This window comes from Melanerpes formicivorus, unplaced genomic scaffold, assembly GCF_026170545.1.
Source record: "Melanerpes formicivorus ecotype bairdi unplaced genomic scaffold, bMelFor1.0.p_v2 SCAF_30, whole genome shotgun sequence".
Lineage (NCBI taxonomy): Eukaryota > Metazoa > Chordata > Aves > Piciformes > Picidae > Melanerpes > Melanerpes formicivorus.
In genome coordinates this window covers 2,723,659-2,747,727 of record NW_027142382.1, presented here as the reverse complement: position 1 = coordinate 2,747,727, position 24,069 = coordinate 2,723,659, and the positions used below count along the sequence as shown (strand labels likewise).

At 39.1% G+C, this 24,069-nt stretch overlaps 1 protein-coding gene across 1 annotated transcript in view; it reads left to right on the top strand.

The window, feature by feature from the left end:
* CFAP47 (cilia and flagella associated protein 47) overlaps nucleotides 1-24,069 on the top strand; it is a 299,349-nt gene that overhangs the window by 213,126 nt on the left and 62,154 nt on the right. The window contains exons 56-57 of the mRNA XM_068155062.1: nucleotides 4,397-4,553; nucleotides 9,776-9,871. Coding sequence (XP_068011163.1) covers nucleotides 4,397-4,553; nucleotides 9,776-9,871 — 253 coding nt within the window. The remainder of the gene's footprint in view (nucleotides 1-4,396; nucleotides 4,554-9,775; nucleotides 9,872-24,069) is intronic.

Sequence of the window (24,069 nt, the reverse complement as noted above, 5' to 3'; positions counted from 1 at the left end):
AGCAATTCTCATATGAATAGTATACAGCTAAGGCCTGTTCAAAAGGACAAAATGTCCTTATCTTGTCTGAATCCTAATGGTACACAGAAATCTTATCTACATTTTTAAACACACACACAAAATTAAAATTTTCAGCCAGTATTGAAGCAATAAAACAATGCAATTCATTTAAACCTTTCAGGAACAAATTGAGCCCTGTCACCTGAATCTTGTCATGAAGTTCATATTTCAAGTAGTGGCAAATTCACAAGTTTTCCTCTGCAGTGGACTTCAGTCAGTAACCCATCCTTCTGGTTGCTTTGTCCAGACACCTTTAAAGCTTTTGATGTCATGGTGTAACCTTTGTAATTTCGTATTGCTTGTTTCATGCCTGAATCTTTTGAATTTCTTTAAATTTTCCTTTATTTTTTACTGTTACAGTCCTTACTAAATAAATCCCAGACTGTTTCAGTTTGCTAAGCATTACACAGATAGCTGTCAGTGAATATTTGCACAAATATATCTGCCACAGTATCACAGTATAACTAAAGTTGGAAGAGACCTCGAGGATCATCGAGTCCAACCTATCAACACAGACCTCATGACTAGACCATGGCACCAAGTGCCACGTCCAATCTCCTCTTGAACACCTCCAGGGATGGTGACTCCACCACCTCCCTGGGCAGCACATTCCAATGACGAACGACTCTCTCAGTGACGAACTTTCTCCTCACCTTGAGCCTAAACTTCCCCTGGCGCAGCTTGAGACTGTGTTCCCTTGTTCTGGTGCTGGTTGACTGGGAGAAGAGACCAACCCCTTCCTGGCCACAACCACCTTTCAGGTAGTTGTAGAGAGCAATGAGGTCACCCCTGAGTCTCCTCTTCTCCAGGCTAAACAATCCCAGCTCCCTCAGCCTCTCCTCATAGGGCTTGTGCTCAAGGCCTCTCCCCAGCCTTGTTGCCCTTCTCTGGACACGTTCAAGTATCTCAATGTCCTTCTTAAACTGAAGGGCCCAGAACTGGACACAATACTCATGGTGTGGCCTAACCAATGCAGAGTACAGGGGCACAATGACTTCCCTGCTCCTGCTGGCCACACTATTCCTAATGCAGGCCAGGATGCCATTGTCCCTCTTGGCCACCTGGGCACACTGCTGGCTCATGTTTAGGTGGCTGTCGATCAGCACCCCCAGGTCCCTCTCTGTTTGACAGCTCTCCAGCCACTCTGACCCCAGCCTGTAGCTCTGCATGGGATTGCCATGGCCAAAGTGCAGCACTCGGCACTTGGACTTGTTAAATGCCATTCCATTGGACTGCGCCCATCTGTCCAGTCGGTCGAAGTCCCTCTGCAGAGCCCTTCAACCCTCTAACTGACTAACATCTGCTCCTAACTTGGTGTCATCTGCAAACTTGCTGATGACTGACTCAACCCCCTCATCCAGATCATCAGTGAAGATGTTGAAGAGGATGGGGCCTGGCACTGATCCCTGGGGGATGCCACCGGCGACTGGCCACAAGCTGGATGTGACACCATTCACCACCACTCTCTGAGCTTGGCCCTCCAGCCAGTTCCCAACCCAGCACAGAGTGCTGTGGTCCAAGCCATGAGCTGAGAGCTTAGACAGCAGTTTAACAAAGAATGCCCTTTTAACGAAGAATGTTTCTCATCAGCACTGTGTGCCTTACACAACTTTCAATGTAAACCTTTTTCCCCAGCCCCAACATTGATTTCTCTCCCTTGATTTCTCTGATTAAATATATTTGAATGGACACTGAAGCTACCTGATAGCTGAATAGCTGACTAATCTAAAATCAGTTACTGACGGTATTTACAGGATGAGCCTTAACTATTTCTGATTGTGCTTCTTTGCTGAATAGAGGAAAACTGCCCTGTGTTATTACCTCCTTCATTTGTTTCTGGTTTGAAGCTTTTCACAAAGTGAATCCCAGTTTAGCTGCTAATCATTGTGAAAATCTGAAATTAATTTTGTTGGGACAGCACAAGTGAAAGATCAACTTGAACATAGCCCACGCCCAGAGTTCTGAAATATCTGCATTATCCTTTTCTTTTACCACATTGCTAGCATCCAGGTATAAGGTAGAATGTTAGTCAGTAACACTAGAGAGAAAGTAAGCCCAGTATTAGATCCTGTCTTTGCCTTAGGAGTCTGGGTTTTTAAATATGTTTTCCTCTTGATTCCTTGCACTGAGCATACATGATCTTAAGCTCTATCACAGTCAGTCAGTGAGGAGGAACAGTAGCCACAGGACAAACAAAACAGGCCTATCCTATAATCTATAACTTTTGATTGCCATGTTTTCCAGACTGACCACTCAATATGAATATGTACTCTCCTCCCACCCCTTCACTGTACATCATACGTGTACACTTACTTCCTATGAGTAAGGTGGTTCACATACATTTACACTGGACCTGAAAACTGTAGTTAGAGTAATATTGCCTCATAACTTCTGTATTAAAAGGGTTGGTTTGTTTTGGGGATTTTTTTTGTGTCACTGTGTTCAGAAGCAAGCAGAATGTGTCAATAACAAGCCAGTGTAGACCACTGATAGCTTGACACATCCAGCTTTTGGAAAGCATGTTCTTCTGCTATGCTAAGGTCTGTGTTCCACTCCTTTAAGCCTCTAAAGTGTGCTCAGCCTTTTGCTTACATTGAACTTCTTCAGGCCAATGTGGCAAGGTAGAACATGAGTCAGGAACATAAATGCTGTGGTGTGCTGGCTCAGCCACTGTTGGACAGTTTTGTCTTGACTATGAGCAGCAAAGGAGCTTCATCAAAGTCAGTCCTGTGCTGTTTCAAAGTCTCCATAGCAGCATCATTTGCTTTCTCTTCAGAATCTGAACAGCTAGCAGCGCTATCTTCCTGCTTGTTAATCTGTAACCACAAACAGGCTACAGATAATTTTAAACTAAAAAATAACAAACAAAGGTAATTTTAAAGGGAGGTAGCTTTTAAATCTCATCAGTTTGACTAATGCAGAAGTCCCCACTAATCAGGTGATATAAATCACTATCTCAACCCTAAATAAAACACAGATTCCATGTTTATATTCTGATCTTCAGTACTGGATAGTCTTTACATCAGTTTGTAAACAAATTTTCCACTTTTTAATTATTTTTTTTTATTTAAATCAAAATTCTGTAGCCCTGGATGACTTTCACTAAAAAATTTCTTTCAGCATGATTAAATGTCTCTTTATTTTTTTCTTGTTGGATTGAATGTTTCACTATAAAAACGTCATCAAGACATGTAGTTTTGCTGTCCAAAGCTATTTTCTGAGGACAGATGATGTGTAATTGTATTTATCCCTGCCTATACTGAGAAGTCTCAATATATTAGCTTCTCTTTACTGTGTGTATTTCCAGATTCATTGTTAGATTTTTGAACCCTGTCTCTTACAGATTTTCCTTAATTTGCTAGACAGGCCATGCAGAAGTAAATGCAGTATTTCAGATATTCACAACAGTGCTTTCATTTTTATTATTTTCTATTCTCTTGGTGGTGCTTGCATTTCTGGGTGACAATGAACAAAACAGACCAAATGGCCACAATGAGCAGTTTGTAATTAACCTCAGACTTCAGTCTGCATTGTTATGATTTCAAGGCTGCAACGTGAATGTACAAATTAAATGTTTTCCTTTATATGATGGTCATTAAATTGACCATTCACCTTTGCTGCTGATTCATCTTTAAAGGTCCCATAATCAGTGGCATTCCTAACATTACTCTTTATAACATGAAAACAGTAAATGTGAGACAGGCAACTCTTACTGTCACACCAAAAACAAAGTAATGAAAAATAAATTAACACTTCAGTTTAATTATATTTCCCTTTTTGTCTGATCTGTGATGATACTCCATATGTTCTAGTTCTTGTAGTTCTTGATTTATCTGTGTGTAGTGGCTAATGATCTTTATTTCTTTGGAGTAACAGCTTTAGGGTTTTGTGTGGTTCTATTGCTGTCCCATCAGATAGTTATTTTCCTTCCTCCTTTTTCATGAGAAGGGAACTTCTCACTTTATTTGCTTTCAGGTTCTAATATATGTGCTCTGAATTTCCCTCTTGCAACCGCTTAAATCTTTCCATTCACTACACTGGGATCTCTGAGTAGCTACATGGAAGTTTAAAACTCTGTGCTCAGAGTAGCACAGAAGTTAAATGCAAAGGGCAGATGTGAACATCTCCCAGACTGGAAGGATTCATTACCAGATACCAATACTCAGACTAACATAACAGCTTGAGGCAAGAAGGAAGAATAGAAAACATTAAACCTCAGTTCACTTTAAACAGAAAAGAGACACAAAGCACCAGAAGCCAGAAGTAGGCAAAATATCTTAAATTGTACAGATCTCTCTTGTCAAAAGATAAATAATGGTGCATGTTTCTTCTGCAGCTTGAAGAGTGGATATTTTACCTTTCGGGGACTGGTCTTCCTCCTGACCTGATGGAACCAACCAGCATAAGTGCATGCATTGGCCAGTGTTCTTCTGTCGTCATAGCCTTCAAAAATCCAACTCATGAAACCGTGGTGGTTGATGTCATCCTGACAGGTACAAGGATTTGAAGTTTTGTGAGGTGGAGGGAAGATTTAAAGCTCCTGGGGTTGCACTAAACGTGTGAGTGGGATGTGATTACATTTGCTTCATTTAATTTCCTGGGAACAGAGATATTGTGTATCATCATTTATGTCTACCCAGAAAACCCCTGTAGACTGTGCTGTAGGAGCAAAGAAATAACACAAGCCTTGAACAACTGTTCACAGTAGACCACTTAGGTCATACAGCCTCACGTATACATGCCTCTAGTTGTTGACTGTGAACTGCACTATATTGATTCTTCCTCTCTACTCTTGTGAGACCACATGTGGAGTACTGCTTCCAATTCTGGGGCTCCCAACACAAGAAGGACATCAGACTGTTGGAATGAGTCCAGAGGAGGGTCATGAAGATGATCAAAGGGCTGGAGCATCTCCCATATGGGTACAGAGTGTGAGAGCTGAGGCTGTTCAGCCTGGAGAAATAAGGCTCCAGGGAGACCTTATATGTGCTTTCCAGTAGCTGAAGAAAGCTGGAGAGACTTTTTTTTTACAATGGCTTGTAGTGATAGGATGAGGGGGACTGGCTTTAAGCTGGAAAAAGGTGGATTTAGACTTGATATTAGGAAGAAATTCATTACAGTGAGGGTGGTGAGATGCTGGAACAGGTTGTCCAAGGAAGTTGCAAATGCAACTGGTAGTTTTCAAGGCCAGGTTGGCCAAGGCCTTGAGCAACCTGGTCTAGTGGAAGGTGTCCCTCTCCTGGGCAAGGAGGTCAGAACTAGATGATGTTTAAGGCTCCTTCCAACCCAGACTAGGCAATAGAAGACTTCTGGAGTGGATTTTGGGAGCTATAAATTTAAGCCAAATAGTTAATATTTTGGTTTGGCTTTGTTCCCCACTTATTTTCCAAAATATTTTATATTGTCAGATACTCAATAGCTGAAGGACAAAACATTTGTGTTTTTTGTTTGGTTGGCTTTTGGGTTTGGTTTTTTGATTGTTTTTGTTTGTTGTTTCATTTTGTTTTCTGTTTCATTTTGTTTTTCTAATTGACTTTCCAAGCAAGTTTGTTTCAGCAGTATTTTCAAATGTACTTTAAAAAATAAGATCCAGAGCTAACAAAGATTAACAAGACACTGTCCATACCAAGATTTTGCAAATGCTATAGAAACTCAAATTTGAAGTCTCAGATTCTTCTTGATGACTGAAACTTACTCAGTGAAACAGCAAATTTCACATTAAAGCAGAACTTTAGGAAGTTCACTACCTTTCCACCTCTTCCCTCATAACATGTACATCAGAAAACAGGTGCCAAGGCAATTACTTGCATCTACATGTAACAGAAATTGAAGATAAACCTTCCAGTGGTTTCTGGCATAGACTCCACAAACAGGGAGACATAAGAGAACAGCAAAATCAAACCTGTAAAAAGGTTTTAAGCCAGATTACACACTCTGATTTGAGGTTTGTGGCACATAGAATAAGTGAAGAATTGTGACTTTAAAAAAAGTAGATTCATGTGTATTTGTTGCACTGAACTCATGTCTTCTAATTACACCTTCTGAGACAGGAATTAGAAATGCTGAAGTATGCCTTTGGCTGCATATCCTGTTAAATATGGGAGATCATAGAGATTCTTTTACCTAAATGCTTCCTGATTAATTGCATTTTAGTGTTATCACTGAATGCTCTGGACTTTGTCTGACCAAGGCTTTTTTTTGGCAGCCTTTATTTTAGTTCTCCACATTTCCATATTTAACTGCTTTTCATTCATGACTGTCACAAAATAGAGTTCCTTTTGTAAATGATCAGGCTACTTCTGAGTTCTGCTCTGGACAACAGTGAAGGCAGTAACAAAATGCAGTGGGTCCACTGTATACAGGCTAAGTACATCATGGCCAGGCTCTGAGTTTGCCTGGCACTGAGCATGGAACCTGGCAGAGAGGGGAACAGAGAGTCATGTCTAGCTTCCTAGTACCTGGCATCTAGGCATCCTTAAGTGAAAAGAAGCATTGCCGACTGGCTCTGCACACATAAACAGGGCAGGTGGTGCAGCAGTTGGTATTCAGTGAACATACAGAAGGCTCAAATGTCCTACTAGTAGAAACAAATGCATAAATGTTTGCAACACACTGCAAAATCTAGTCTCAGGTCTTTGATGGTGCAATCATTACTTCTGCAATCCAAATGGAAGTCCTGCAACCCTATTCTGAAGTAGTTGGGAACTCTCAAGGAACGTGCTGCCTCAGAGAGGTGGTGGAGTCACCGTCCCTGAAGGTGTTCAAAAAAGGATTGCACGTGGCACTTCAAGCCATGATTTAGTTGTCATGAGATGTTAGGTAATAGGTTGGACTTGATGATCTCTCAGATCTTTTCCAATCTGGTTGATTCTGTGATTCTATGATTCTATGATTCTCCCTGGCACTGTGCTACAAATGGCAATAATCCTCAACACTTAGATGTGTGCATAATAGACTTCCTATGGTGCTGGATGCAGAAACTTAATTGCATCAAGGTTAACGATTAAGAGGTTGACAGAATCTTTGCAAAGATTTCAGAAACAAGAGGCTGAGAAGTTTGATGTGACTGAAGAAAAACAGAAGCATCAAGAAGGCAAAGTCCAAGCAATTGGGAAGTCTCCATTTCCATCTGCGGCTGTTCTTCTAAAGAGTATGTTCAGAGCTCTGGAAAAGAGGAAGAAGTGAAAAAAGCTCTATTATGGGGGAAAAGTCTGGGCTGAGCATCTTGGGTCTTTAGATTACAATCAGCACTATTAAACAGGAAGCAGTAAAGGCTATTGGTTGAAGTTTTCTTCCTCCATGGGACAAAGGCTGCCAGTTTCCATAACAGCATACAGTTTCAGGAAGTTTGCTGCTTTCACGGAGCTCAAATCTGAGATGCTACAGAAAAGATTGCCAAGGCATATCTGACCTTTCATCTACCATGCTGTTCATTCATATAGAGAACACATGGATCTGTACAGCCAAGGAAACATTTAACAGGTTGAGGGAAACTGCAAGGTTCTGTGGACTTTCTTTCCTCAAATGTTTGTATATATGTTTGTACAAGGTCTTGGGTAGCAAACAGGAAACCAGGAAGAGCTGCAGTTGCAGGCCATTTTCAGGAAGGCTACAGTGTGATCACAGTCATCAAGGCAATCAGTGAGTGTGTACGAGTGGAGTATGTGGATGAGTGCAGCCTATTTGGAAAGTACAGAGAAGAACAATTTGACCATCCTCACCTCAGCCCCGGTAGGATCATTGGACACATCCTTTTGTGGTTTGTTTAGCCCACAATTGCACATCCTCTTGCAGTCCATTTCCAAGAATGTGAAGGTCAAGTAGGTAATCAGGAGTAGTCAAACGAATTTGTTAAGTGCAAATCATGACTGACTAATGTGATTGCGTTCTATATGGAAATAAGTGAATATGCAAATGAGGGAGGAGCAGGGGATGTAATATACCATGATTTAGTAAGGCTTTTGCCACTATTTCCTGTAGCATTCTTGTTTGGAAGCTAGGGAAGTCTAGGCTTGATGAACAGAGTGCTGAGTGGATTGAAAACTTGGCAGAACTGTTGGTCTAAAATTACAGTGATCAACATCTTGACAGTCGGCTGCTGGCTGGTAACGAGTGTAGTACCCCAGGGGTCATCGCTGGTACTCATATTATTCAAGACCTTTATTAATGACATGGATGATGATGGAGAGTGCAATGTAAATTAGGGGAAGCATCTGACATGATGAATGGTACTGCTTCAGTCCAGAGCTACCTTGATAAATTGTTGGTACATCTCTCTCCTGAATTGCTCTTGTTTGTCAACTCATCATCCCTGGACCAGCTGAAGATGCAGTTAGCTATGCAATTTTCCTTCTAAAATGTGAAACATTTATGTTTTTCTCTTTCATTCCATCCACCCTTTGCACTTATCTCAGACAATTACAGAAGCACTGTGAATTACTAGCTGTGCAACCCACCCTATTTGACCAGTAAGTAACTGATTCTATACTCCATTGAAGTGTAGGTGTGAATTACACCTGTGGTGTAAAGGTTCCCATTGCACATCAGAGAGTTCAGCATGCTTTATTCTAGTGTAAAATGCAAGCTGCTGTTCTGATCTATACAACAAGAGGAATTTTGAGAAACAAACTGCTTGACTTGTGGAACATAAATCTAGAGTTGGATAGCAGAATTTAGTACTCTAATACTCCAAAGTATTATTTGTTAAATAAAAGTGCTGTTTATAAAATAATGCAAAAGAACAATCAAACTTACCTGCAATGCAATTTCATCAGAAATTATTTATAGAGCTTAAGTGTTGGTACTAAAACCTAGTGAATTGTGATGTCATCTTGCTTACTATGGAGCGTTAACTTGTCCCTGGGAGATATTCACTATAAAGGCAACTGACTTAGCAAAAGACTAATGATTGGTTTTATGCATCAGGAGTGTTCAGTCTTCATTTTTCTTTGCACATCAGTAGTTCTGACATGACAATAACCTAACTTTTCTCTGAGCTGTGGAATTATGAATTATTAAAAAAAACCCAAACCCTAAACACTCGCATTGTCATCTTTGTGGAAGCAAACCCAGACTTGTCCTTCAAAAGCTGTTGTAATGAGCTTAGTATGTAATGCTCATTTTCTAATTGAATTGCTACTGGTGAGCTGTAAATGATGTTTGCTTGTTTGTAATCACAATAAAGTATTTGAGTTACGCATTTAAGCTGTCTTTAGACATGGTTGTGCATGCTGTAATTTGGTCTCTATAGAAATATTTACTGTAATTCCTATTTCCTTCTTTCTAGAGGAAGAGAAATATAGGATGCACAAGTTCAACTCAATATTTCTGGCCCCTACATACCCTGGAAAACAATTTCCATAATGGCATATGTATTTAGTTGAACTTTCATATTCTCAAAACATAGTTTACCTGGAAATTAAGCAAATAGTATTTTAATGTGCTGATTAGATATTCTGTATACCATAGCAATGCAGATATGTTAGCCTAATGTGCAATAAAAGCTAATCAATTTTTTTTCCCCCCAGGGTTCAGTATTGGGGCCAATTCTGTTTAATATCAGTGACCTGGTTGAGGGGATTGAATGTACCCAAAATAAGTTTGCAGGTGACACCAAGCCGAGTGGAAGTCTGGAGGGTAGGAAGGTTCTAACAGAAGGCAGACTTCTCTACGAGTTTCCCTGAATATTTTTTTCCCTTCTTTTTTTTTGGTTTAGATCAGGAGCAGTCCATTTATGATGTCAGTGCACCTGTCCTATCCAAGTCCACCAGCACAGAGTCTGCTTTTCGTCTTCTGCTTGAACAGCCACGGGGTATGTAATTTCTTGAGTTCTGCTTTGCATTTTTTCACATGTCATCTTCTATGGTACCTGAGATCTAGAAATTCCACAATATTCAGTAAACTGAGGAGTACAACTCATCACAAAGAGCCATGTTTGAAATATCAGCTGATAGACTGCAAAAACAAGAGTTAGCCCCATGTCAGTGGAGTTTGCTTGTTTTACTTGAATAGGTAGTTAATAATCAGGGTAACATTCCTCTGAAGTTTGTATTGGTCATTTTTGGTTTTTGCAATGGAATGGAATGGAATGGAATGGAATGGAATGGAATGGAATGGAATGGAATGGAATGGAATGGAATGGAATAGAATAGAATAGAATAGAATAGAATAGAATAGAATAGAATAGAATAGAATAGAATAGACCAGACCAGGTTGGAAGAGACCTTCAAGATCATCGTGTCCAACCTATCAACCAAACCAACCCACCTAATCAATTAAACCATGGAGGACACTGCTGCCTGCCCACTGCAGACTTGAACCCATGACCCTGAGATTAAGAGTCTCATGCTCCACCAACTGAGCTGACTGTGCTCCCTAAGTTGGACTTAGTTGGACTTCTGAGGTATGATTCCTTTTATAAACAGTCTTACCATCAAAGGACAAATGTCATGTGTGATGAAAAGTGATTATAAACAATAAACAAGAAAGTTGCAACCTGACTTCGTAACAGGTGCTATAAGTGTAATATGAAGAGAGTGAATGAGCCCCTATAGCAATGTAGTCTTGATATATTCCTGGGAAAGGCTTTGAATTAAGAAATTAAACTGCAAGTAAATGCAGTTGCATTTTAGGACAGATGAGATGAGCAACACTTCTAGAAAAATGTTTATGAAATAATATGCAGGAAACCATCAACTCTTCAACTTTAATTAAATTTAAATTGAAAGACTTCATAAAAGTAGTTTTAATGAGAAATTGTGTGGGGTTTGTAATAAGTACAGATGAATACACTTGAAAAGTTATATTTTAAAAACATTTAAACTATTATCAATACTTATTTTACCAATTCATTCTACAACAAATCACAGCTTCTGAAGTATCAGAAAGCAAAAATATAGTTGCTGACAAACTTCTTTATAAATAAAATTTTCCTAGCTTGAAGAATCAGTTAATGAGAACATGAAGGAGTAAGAAATTCCAAACCCGAGTCCATTAAACATTTATAACTTACTTTTTAGTGTGTTAACAGAAGACAGACAAGAGAATAGACTTCACAATTACTTGTTTTTAGATATGCACATCTTTCTCTTCAGACTTGCCAGCCCTTTCAACTATTCTTTTTATTCTAAGATAGTCTTTCTGTTGATAATTACTATTTTCTGTATTTCCCTGTGTTGTTCCTGATATTTTCAGATGTGACAATAAAATCTAGAAACTATAACCCCGAATTATGCAGAAAGAATTCAATTATTTGGGCTTATCATTTGAATTAAATTTTAGATCATAGAATCATAGAATGGTCTGAGCTGGAAGGGACCTCCAAAGGTCATCTAGTTCAACCCCCTCTGCAGTCAGCAGGGACATCCTCCATTAGACCAGGCTGCCAGGAGCCCTGCTGAGTCTCACCTTGAATATTTCCAGCGATGAAGCCTCAACCATCTCCCCACGTAACCTGTTCCAGTGTTCCAATACCATCATGGAAAACAATTTGTTCCTTACATCCAATCTAAATCCACTCTTCTCTAATTTGAGGCCATTGCCCCTTTTCCTATCACTAAAGGCCTTAAACGGCCTATGATGATATTTTGTGGTTTAGCTGATGTTCCAGGTGGTCAGTAAGCTTGTCTGTTGTGAACAACTCCATGTAGCATCAGACAAGTGCAGAAAGTAGGGCAGTTAGCTGAACCTAGGTGTTTTTTGATATTTCTCTTTACATTTCACAGAAGCTTTATATTTAGAAACTTCTGTATTTTAAAGCTGTGATGTCACTTGCTCCATTTTCATCTCTTTTCCTGAGATCTATATGATTAGCTATTTAATGTTGCCTTCTAACTTTACTTTAGTGCATTTATTAACTCTCTGAAGCACTTAGGAAGGAAAGCTAAAATCTATTTGATGAATGTATACATTGTTACCGAGACATTTTCCATCAAGCTGTCTACACTGTTCAACAACTTTGATGGCAATCAACTTGGAGATACTAAAATTCTGCGCATGCACTTTGGAAGCATGCTACTATCATAGTTTCATATTTTATTCAAAAGTATTTGAGAAAGCATTTTAGTATTTTAGTACACTTTTTATGCCCTATAAAGTCCACTATGTTTATGGATAATTTGGCTTTTAAACTAACCTTACCTAAGCGATGGTGTACATTTTGTTCAAATCCTCAGTCCGTTTCTCTAAAATGTTAGATCTCAAGACTTCATTCTTTAATTCTGTACTTACATCTGCTTTTTGCTTTCAGTAGCTTTGCACACACAGTCTGGGGTTGTCTTTTTTTTTCTGTGATTGCTTTCAAAAGACTGAAAACCAATAAGCTTACCTTCTGGATTTTCCTCGTTCTCTTAGCTGCTAGGAAGAGTGTCTCTTTATAATGCTTTAAAATGACTTGAAGAGCTAAGGGAAAAACAGCTGTGAGAAATATTTCTCCATTCTAGAAGACTATTTTGAAAAAAAAAATTTGAAAATGCTAAGCTCTCTTTCCCCTTCTGTGTTTTATCTGCATTCTGTGACTAAGCTTTGGTCATCCACGACAAGCAGAAATAATCTTATACTTCGATCAGGAAGAAGTCAATATTAAAATAAAGGATTCTGTAGGAAAGGGATGCCCAAGCAATAAAGAGACAGAACAGGTACATATACGTCATGTGTATGCATTATGAATATTTGCAATTATATTATGCTACTTTATCTTCATAAACAGTTATGAATAATGAAATTACTTGGAGAAGGACACAAACACTGAGACCTCACCGCAAACCAAAAATGAAATAAGTTATCCTAACTTATTGGGTGGGGTTTTTCGGTTTGTTTGGTTGGTTTTTCCCCCCAGGGTTTTAGATTCAACATTTCCTTCTTTTCAGCACATCTTTTCACAGGGAAACTGAAGGAATTAAACTTCCATAGAAATGCCAGAGGATTCAGATACCAGATTTTCTTTGAAATTCCCTAGCCAAAGTATTTTCCTGTTTTATCTATTCAAGTCTTCTTTCTGGCATAATTTTGCTACTACAGTTTTGATTTTCTTTCATTAATGTTTATTGCCTTTCCTGAATTTTCACCTTTTGAAACTGCCAGTATTCACTTTTCTAAGCAAAACTGTTCAGCAGATGTACTATTCACATGAATAGCTAATAAGCTGTGGTGCATTAATTACTTATGCTACACAAGATTTAATCAAGAGGTATACAGCCTACTATCCAGTCAAAGGCTGCCTCCATTAGTCAGAGTGACCTCTGATGCCCATTAGATTATGCAGATGCTAGCATATGGAAAAACAAATTTCACAATTCTTGATTCAAATTTTCTTGAACCTCTTCAAGATAGTGTACATAACTTCTAGTCTGGATTTATTTGTAAGGAAGATTTTAAGCTTTTTAAGGGCAACTTTCTTATTGTGTAGTGACCACGATAAATACTGAGTTTGAGAACCTAATTTAGGAAAACAATTTTAAAATTATTTAAAACTAGGTGCATTGTACCTGGGCTGCCTTGAAACTTAGGGTTGACTTTTGATTTGAGTTTTCTCTCCCCCTGCTGGCCCTTTTACTGAACAAGTAGCTCTATGACATGCTGTGTCATGGTATGCTAACTGTTTAAAGACAAAGTGCCATTTATGCAGAAGGCTTTGCAGGATGTCAGACACCTGTCTGACTTTTCACGTCTAGGACCATGGGAGAGGGAATGAGGTCAGAAAGGAATGAAGGCAAGGAGCAGGAAGGCAGTATTCTGGAGTCAACCATCAGTGGCTCCCACTGGTACTGTTTCTCAAGCTGCAGGTATATTCAGTTCACAGGACTGAAACTCTTCTTTCTGTTTCTTTCTTACTGTTTACTGTTTCTCTCTCTCTCTTTTCTTTTAAATTTATTTGGCAGATTAGATTTTTCCTTTATATGTCCTTATTTTGTACCCTGCTGCTACTCCTTTGATACTGTTAGAGCTGGCTTCCTGGGAGAGGTCCAGAGCACAAAGACAGGTTTGGTTCCATGGAAACCTTTCCCTCCATGTAGTTTCCTGGTTGCTGAATCGCCTTCTCTCCGCCAGGTGAAGCCATTATGACAGAGAGGAGTTCTTATGTCATGTCTCACAGAGAAGTATGCTTTTTAAAAGAGGATGCCCATACTGGGACATGACATGACAGCATAAGTGATGCAGTCTAAGCCGTATTTATCTCCAGAGAGATATGCTGACATAATCAATGCATTCCAGCTGATGGCATTCTTGACTGCAGGTTATCTCCACTGTCAGCAGGGGAAACCCTTGAGAGCTCTCTAAAGCCACAGCACATCTAAGACTTTCCTCATGTGGAAAAGTGATCAGTAATCATTATGGACATTTTAGTGTCACGTTATAAGACACTTCTGCAAACTGACCATGTGAATGAATAGTTGGGGATTCTGTGCCCAAAAAGTTATTCTTGCAGGAAAATCTACTTACAAGCAGTGAGAATTAGAGCTATGATTGAGAAGCTCTTCATCACTGAAAGAGGTGCTCTTGGTACACCGGTATATGACAACATGAAACTTTCTAGGACAATAAAAAATGAAACACGAAGATTTTTCTTTGCCTCTTTCAGGCTGCATATTATAAGTATTTTTGAAGTCTGTTATATGCATTGGTTTTACCTTTGAGTTTTTCTTTCTTCACAAATTATGTGTAAATTATGTTTTTGCATATCCAGGCAACTGTTTTAGTAAAATATCTGGAAGTCAATGAAGTGAAAGGCAGCACTGTAAGAAGCAGCAGAAAATCTCTGTTACCATTCTTTTATAAAAAAATCCCTCAAATGGAAGATGTTGAACAGTACATTCCCTTGACTATATAAGGAAGTTATTTATCTAGTTCAGTATGCTCTCCTGATGTCACAAAAAGAGAGAGAGGAAAAAATATATTTGAGATGCAAATAAAAGGGGGGAAGACATCAGAAACCCATCTTTTGTGCAGTCTCATTCAAATCCACATAAGACTTCCCATGTGGATTCATCATGGAAAACAGATTTTCAAGCTATTAATTGTCTCACAGATTTACTACTAGGCCATGCAGTAGACTTCATCACAATCTCATGATTCGTTACTGAGCATCCAGAGTAGAGCACTTCAGAGCATTTAAACTATGCAAATCAGCCTCAAGGGAGGCTGTTATTTCACATTATCTTAGCCTATTTCTCTATTTAAAAATATCTGCTGTGTTTTAGAACTTGATAAGAAATTATCTCCTTCAATTTCCATTGAGCTAGAAAATGAAAAGATGATTAGTTTTGACTTAGAATATTATATAGCTGCTAATTATTTGATAACAGCTGTGAATGGACAAGACAGAGCCAGAATGTGTCCTTGAATAAGACACAACTCCTTACTTCCTCTCCTCCCTTTTTCCTAGTTCTTGCTTCTAGACTACACATAAACCCAGACACAGATTTGTTTCATCCAAATCTAAGTCTATATTTGCTATACAAATTTATGTTCACTTACCTTTTGTTTCCAGCCACACATTCACAGTGGGGAAATGATGAGCAGTATCAAACAATTGTTTCTTGAGCAGCAGAACTGAAGAAGTTAGATTTTTCTAGACTTCTGTCTTGTTTTTCTTGTCCTCCTCTGCACTTGGAATAATCAGAGCATGTCTCTCTCTTCCATTTATTCATATGTGGAAGACTCCTCCACATCCATGTTCCACCCCAAATATATGCTAAAGACTAAGTTTTGTCCCTTCCCTAACTGACTAGTGAGTTCCAGACTGAGAAGTACAGCTGTTGAGTCTGCAGTAGCTTCTCTTCAGTCGTGTTTCATAGAATCACAGACTAATAGGAGGTAGAAGGAACCTCTGGAGATTACCTAGTCCAACACCCCTATCAGAGAAGGTTCACCTAGAACAGATTGTGCAGGATGGTGTCCAGGCAGGTTTTGAATGGTTCTGGAGATGGAGACTCCACCACCTCTCTGGGCAACTAGTTCTAGTGCTCTACCACCCTCAAAGTAATGAGGTTCCTCCTCATGTTTAGATGGAACTTCTAATGTTCAAATTTTAGCTTGTTACCTCTTCTCCTGTCACTGTGCACCACTGAAAAAAGGCTGGGCCTGCTCTTCTGACACCCACCCTTTAAGTATTTATAAACATTGATAAAATCTCACCTCAGTCTTCTGAGGCTCAAAAGACCTAAGTCTCTCAGTCGTTCTTCTTAATAGACATGTTCTACTGCCCTAGTCATCTTTGTCGCCCTTTGTTATATCCCTTCCAGTAGTTCCCTGTCCTTCTTAAACTGAGGAGCCCAGAACAGACACAGTACTCTAGATGAGGCCTCATCAGGGCAGAGTGGAGTGAGAGGACAACCTACCTTGACCTGCTTGCCACACTCCTCTTGATGCATCCCAAATTGCCATTTTTGGCCACAAGGACACATTCTAAACTGACTTGAAAGTGCACAGTAGACTTAAAAAACCCAACCAGAAAGAAGCAAACACAAACAAACCAACCAGCCCTGCTTGTATTTATCTTAATAGCAAAACGGATGGAAAATGGAACAATTACCACGATGTTTTCCAAAAGAAGAGACTGAAAGCAATTAGAGATTCTTGAATACATTACCCTAACATACAGTGTTTTAAAGGAGGAGGAGGAAGGAAATTAATTAAAGTAGGAAAGAAATGGAATAGTTTTTTGGTAAGAATGATGGAAGTGGAAAATCATCATAAAATCTGATGTTTATCACAAGCTGATGTGAGAGTTTGAGGGGAAGAAGACTATGTTCTGTCCAGGAGAGAGGGCACTTTTTTTTACTTCGTTCTTTTTTCCCCCAAAAGCATAAATGCTCGAAGGCAGTATTGAAGCTGAGTTTTCAACCTTGAAGCTTTATGCCTGAAGAGTGCTTGATAATTACACTGTGAAGTGCTGTTTGATCCTTTTCTGTATTGAGTTGTTCTAGAACCTTTCTGTAAAACATTTTCATTGACCTTAAAAAATGTTATTTTTAATTTTGGTCAGTGAAGAATGGGTCACAAGTATAAGACACAAACTTAAGGGGAAGTAAAATCCTATGTACAGTGCCAGTTCAGCAGCTAAAAGTCAATTTGTATCCACAGTGGTAACAGGCTTCTTTTTCGTGTAGGAACTCATGCTTTAAAGTCAGTGAACCCTTAAGATTTATCTTAATCAGGATTTGATTTAACTGCCTGGCAGGAGCATTGTGTACTCCAGCTTCATTTAAAAGGTTTTCTTTTCCAAATATCAAGCTTTTTATATGTCTATTTCAATATGATGATCTCTGCTCTGACTCTTTTCCCATACCTGAGGTAACATCAGATATTCTTAGAGGTCTAGACCCAGTGGTAATTTGAGGAGTCACTGGGTATTTAAAATACAACTGTAAGACTTTATTTGCAAATCTTTGTTTCTCTGTGTGACTGCTGCATTCAGGGAATAGCAGGGATGTGCCTGGGGTCTCTTACAATTTGGTGTAATGTGGTACTGCCCCTTCTGTGTTACACAGGAGCATCTTTTTTGTTTTTTATTTTTCATATGTGTGAAACCACAATAGTCAGACTCATACAGTCAGATCATTTTGTGATTATCCTGCCAAAAATATTAACCTTGCTTCTACATATTTTTGAGAGCTTTCTGAATTCTTTTGTCTACCTTTTCTACTTGTACTTCTACAACCCTACTGTCTGAAAATGTTTTCACTGCAAACTCACAGAGAATTACATGAAACCTCAATCTGAGTTGCAATCAGCAAGGAATAGAAGTTAGTTATTTTTCTCTTCCCCCCCCGCCCCCCAGTTTATTCAGTATGTGTCCTTGAAACTAGTTTGAATTGGTTAGGAAAACTGTCAGAGTGCGCAAGGCTTCCAGGTATGTATTTTCTACTTCTCGATGGAGTCAGTGTTGACTAGGCTTTAGTTTAGCAGTATGCATGATAGTTATATCCAAAATTGTTGCCAGGGGGAGAAAACATCTTGCTGAGTTTGGACGTGTTACACATAAGAAAGTCAATGATGTACTGAAAGTCTTAGTATACTTGAAACCAATGTGAATCTCAGACTATGAGAGGTAAGAATCCAGCAGACTTTTTGGCCGTAAAAGGTTCTCTTCCCCTTCTGTAATCAAATTTCAGCCATGGTCTTCTCTGATCCATGCAGCAACCAGGCTCAGCAGTTATTCCTGTAGACAGACCTGCAAATGCACACACACAAACAGTGCAAACACAGCTGTCCACACAGACCTGCCCACCCCTAAAAACAATCAGCACTCACATAAATACAAACAGCATGAGCAGCCTGATACAGTTGCTGATGTTTGGCTGATTAGGATTCAGCTGTACTGGACCTACCGGCACTCATTTTCTACCTATTGATGTATCCCTCCTACATCTTTTAAATACTAGCATAGGCTTTCCAGTATCTCCAGGACTTGTATCTGGATCTTAGGCTCCTGTCACACTCTCGTATTCTGTGCCAACCCTGTGCAGTGGGTAAGGTTTTGATAATGGCCTGGAGCAGAGGGAAAACGGGAAGAAAAAGACAGAGGGAGAGAGAGAGTGAATGAGAGAAGACCTCACCACTCCTTGGATCTGCTCCTTATGTGGTCACTGGCTCATAACAGCTCTTTCTGGATGATGGTCTGCTTCTATTTTCTGGCTAGTGCAGCTCAAAGTTCACCAGTAGAACATACACATACATTTACTCACAGAGCTCACAAATACATGCATGTCTGCTGGTTCTTCTGAATACTGACACAGATTTAAGTCTGTCCTGTATACATGCTCAGTCTATAGACCCTTTACCCTGTCACTGCTCCTCACCATGGGTCTCTTCAGATGCTGGCCTTCTGCTGGCTAATCTGACTTGATACTAGGCAGCAGATGGCACCCGTCCACCCATGCAAAACAGTGTCCTCTCCAATGACTAGTTTTAGACTTAATCTCTCCAGTACTGGAACTCAGGCTCCATCCTAGTTGCTGGCTAGCCTACTATGAACTACTGGCTAACGCACGCAGAGTCTCAGCACTGGGAGTGTACTTACGTAGAAGATAGGCATAGGATTTAATAAGAATATAGGATAGTAATCAAGCTTGAGGCATTGTCACACAGCTTTACTTCTCAGCCCCTGCTTACATGAGTGGTATCTTTTATCCTTTTTTACATTTATTCTCCTGTGCTTGCTCCTCCCTCATCCACTTTGGTCTTCCATTTTCCCCTCCTGTGTCCTCTTCCCTAAATATCCCATAATAAGTTTTTTGTTCACTTAAATAATATGTTTGGTTCTGTGGTAGGGAGTGTATTGAAATAAAAGCTGCTAACAATTGCAGTCAGAAGTCAGATAAATTATTTATGACAGGGAAAGGTGCATTTGGTTTGTTCACTTCTTGCTGATGGATGAAGTTCTCGATTCAGTAGCATACTTGAGTATGTTTAACTTCAGGTATGTAAGACAATCCCTAAATAGTAAAGAATTTAAATGTAAACATCTGCTTCAGTTGCACTGAAATTACAGGAAATATAAATGAGTACATTAGGCCTTCTAATTCTAATTTCTGTGCTGTGAATTGAGGTGGGATTATTTGTGTGTTTAATTATTTTGATAAATGCTTTAGCGTGCCGACTTCTATATGTTTACCTCACGATTATGCATTTCCCCTTGTTCGTGAGATGTAACCTGAATCAGTAATACTGCAGCTCCAGTTCTTGAGGAGTGGAGGTCTTTAAAACTGTTCTCTGTAGGGAAGAAGTAATTTAATTAAAATGAACATCATATCCTTAGTACTCTGCTGCTTTAATTCTCTTCCCTAGATATTTTGTCATGCTATTAGTAAGATTAACAAATTATTCAAAATATATTTTTTTTTATAGGAGAGAGAATAAATTATTCACATTCTCATTAAAAATTGATATCTTCCTGTAACCAAGGGGAATTGGATTCCCTGATTTACTTTTCTGTCACAAAGCGTGAATGATTAGGCAGGGCCTATTTTGGCTTGATAAAGCCACTGGGATTGTACCTGCCTGAGTCTATTTGCAAAGTGTGTATCACTGGTACCACTTTCCCCGTCATATAATTCTCAGTAAAACAATGATGCCTCTTCCTTTTCTCCTTTTTTTTTTTGGTGCATACAGGACCTTATTTTCAGCTTTCACAATATTTATACTGAAACTCTGTTTACATGAAGATCAGGTTGATGCTTTCAATCATCAATGTTAGTAAAGTTTTTTTCTCTTACAATAATGTTTAGGTTTAAGCAATATTTGTTTCTTGAAATGTATCACTGATGTGAAGATAAAACAACCCAATCAAAACCCAGACCAACCCAATATGTTAGTTTTAGACTGATGCCTAGGAAATGTTGCACAGATCTTGAGCAAAACGTGGTAGAGTATAAATGGCAGATTTATTTTGGGGGGTAATTCTCTCAGATTAGTTGAGGGTAATTTCAACCCACCACACCCGGGAAAGCAAGAATGTGGGCACTGCTGCTGCGTTAGCTGTGTGTGAGAGGAGGATGTCTTTGACTGTAACTCAGTCTTTGCTTCTATTTTAATGCGGTGCTTCTCCTGTTCATAAATCATAACATATAAGCCAACAAAGGGGATTTTGATACTGAGTATAGGACATAATTTGGGCATTCTCAGGGAAACGCAGGACAAAGATTTACATTACAAATAGATTTAAAGTATTTGATTCATGACCTTTAAATGTAACAAGGAGTAATATCCCATACCTGTTGAAGCATGCAACAGAAAAATTCTTCATTTAACATGATAATGTATGTTAACAACATATGTAAGGTGCCTTACTACATTCATAATCACTTGATCTAGCATCACCTCCTGAGTGGAGGGAAACTGAACTTATTTCTTTGCACTGTAATGTTATTTTTTAGATAACATGTTTAGTTGGTCATGAGAGCAAAGCTGGAAGAGTGACTTTCTGGGACCCTTGTTGCTAGGACATTAATTTTACCACACAGTGGTTTATGCACAGGGCTTTGATATTTCTGATATTACTGTTGATATGCTATTTTAAGTAAAGCTTGTATTTGCACAAGGAGTTAACACCTTTAAATTTTAAGTAGGTACTTAGGTACTTTCCATCCTTGCATGTTGTTAAGGTACTTGATACCAAATTTCCACTTTTAACACAGAGAAACAGAGGTGCAAGTGTATTACAGCTTTTTCATACCAGAGCTGTGACTGTTTCAAAGTAAAACTTAAATCCTTAAAGGTAAACAAATATAATTTTCTCATAATTGTTTGCTGAAGCATTTGGAAAACCCTTTTGGTACAAAGTCTGGAAGGAGACAGAATGCAAACTATTCCATGCAACTGCTCAGAAGTCCATGAAACTTGCTGCTGTGGCTAATAGCTTCCCCTTTAAGGTGTGAAGTTCAGTCTAGTTAACACGAGAGCTTTTTGTTGCAATTTCAGGCTATGCCCAACGTGGGGTTTAGCTCAATTAATTAATAATCAGGAGGTTCAAAGTCAAATAGAATGTTGTAGGTTTGATTGCACCCCAACAAACTGGAAATTTACCCCTTGGAGTAAATTTACCACACCCACTCCAAATTTGGAAGAAAAATGAAATTATATTTACAAAAGCAGACTAAATATAAAAGTATAAAATGCAATAAACATGTACAAGGCATACTTACATATATATTACAGCTCAACAACAATGCAAAGCCACACCCCTGAACAAAGGACCCAGGGAGTGGTATTAACAGCCAGCCTGCTGTCTCTCCTTCTCATTCCCCCCCCCCGCCCCGGGTACCTTACACATATTAAATGCAAGTTTGTCTGCTTGTATTCTAAGAGTGTTAACATTAAATACCCTGCTTTTGTACATTGAAGTGAAAACTATGGCACTGCAACAAATTCTGATGTTGAATTGTCTTTTATCTTGCTTAACAAGCACTGAAAATGTATAAATTAAATAATTTCCTCCTTCATATAGAGATTAATATAATAATAAACCAGAGGTTAATAGCCCATAAAATTGATATCTATTAATTACAGGTAGCACTGCCTTTTTCACAATGAATACCAGTAATATAAATTAACCCCTGAGGTTTGCTGCCATTTTTGTTACCTCTGCGGCATAGAACCAACAGACACCACAAGCTGAATTGTGATTCTGTTACAGGCTGTTTACAGTTCCTGATTTCTAGCCATTGTATACAATTTCCCCTTTTCTGTTAAATAGGAAAATAAGAACTTGATTGTTGAAAAGAACTGTTATTCAGACCTGTATGAATAACACATGAAGTTTTCTACATGCAGAAGCAAGCATCTGAGTTTCATCACAACCAATAGTGCAAGACCACAATAGACAAGACCCAATATTGTGCGTGTCAGTAGCTCTTGAGGAAATTTTGGATGATTCTTATCTTTGCAGCTTGTTTTACATCTCTTCAAGTGTAAAATCACAAGCTGTATTACATTGGTTTCTTCTTATTATTGATTTTTCTCTTTTCAAAATCAAGAACGAAATTTTGTGTTATTTTTGTTTCTTGGATGTGCAGATTTACCTATTTCTCCCAACTCTGAATTAAGTGGAAATCCTTCTTTTTCATATTGTTTTGGTACCTCTGCTGTTATTGATTGAATATAGGTTTGTTTGTTTGTTTGCTTTTCTTTTCTTTTTTTCAAGCCTCATGAAGCCTATTTTCTTAGAGTCCCTCCATTTGGGTATATGTGGCAATGCCAGCGACGAGCAGTGTGAGCAATCTGGCAGTGCAGGCCTAGAGCCTGACATGGTGGTAGGCCATGCTCAGCATAAGTGCAGAGCCAACTAGCAGTTTAGCAAGACAGTGCTGTGCCTGCAGCATATAACTAAAACAAGGCACTGGTAGCTATAAACATGGAAAGTTATCTTGGGACAACAGGACTTGCACCTGCATCAACAAACCTTGCATGTTGTTAGTAGTTGGACCAATAGTCTATAATAGTGCAATGTGTGGTCACTCATAGGGAACCAATGAAGCCATGCCAACGAGGCACTCCGAGTTTGTATAAGTTGTAGAAGTTCCCTTGCTACGCACTTCTGCATTTCCTTTCCCTTCTTCTTCTACGCTTTACTTTACTGTGCTATACTCGCACCATAGGCCTGCACCATAGGCCTGCAACACTGGAACAATAACAGAACAATACTCAATCATATTGGTCAGCTGTATTGACTCCAATCTCTGTCCCATAGGTATATAGTATTAGGTAGCCTGACTGGTCTTCTGGGGGTGCTGTTTATATTTGCAGTATAAGCATATTTAAATGATTCAGAATGAGAGTGAGACATTCGGTGATACCAACTTAGTTAGCCAACCAAGGAGAAATTCTGTGGTGATTAATGTATTTTTACCTCACTGAAAACCAGAATGTTGGTAATGAAGTGTTGTTCACTCTCACCAGAAAAAGCAGGGACTGAAACCAGGTCAATGTTATTTGGTAGCCAAATTCATAACGAAATCTGTTTTTTCACAATTCTCAAAGACGCATGGAGTATTGAGCAGTGAAGAAATGAAACAAATATCTGCAGAGTTCTGAATTTGTAAACTTTTTTCTTATTATTTTTAAAGTATAGAATTGGAGGATCATAGAATAGTTTGAGTTGGAAAGGACCTCCAAAGATCCTCTCCAACCCACCCACAGTGAGCAGGGACATCCTCCACTGGATCAGGTTGTTCAGAGCCTTGTCAAGGCTTGCCTGACCTTGAATATCCCCAGGAATGGGGACTCAACTACCTCTCTGGGCAACCTCTTTCACCACTCTCATGGTAAAGAACTTGTTTCTAGCATCCAATCTAAATCTACTCTTTAATTTCAAATCATTGCCCCTCATCCTATCACTACAGGTATTTGGAAACATTCCCTCTCCAGCCTTCTTGAAATCCTGTTTGCTATATGGCCTTCCTGGACCCATCTCTTCTCCAGGCTGAATAACCCTGGCTCCCTTAGCGTGTCCTCATAACAGGGGTGTCCCAGCCTCCTGGATCATCTTTCTGCCCTTCCTCTGGATCCAAT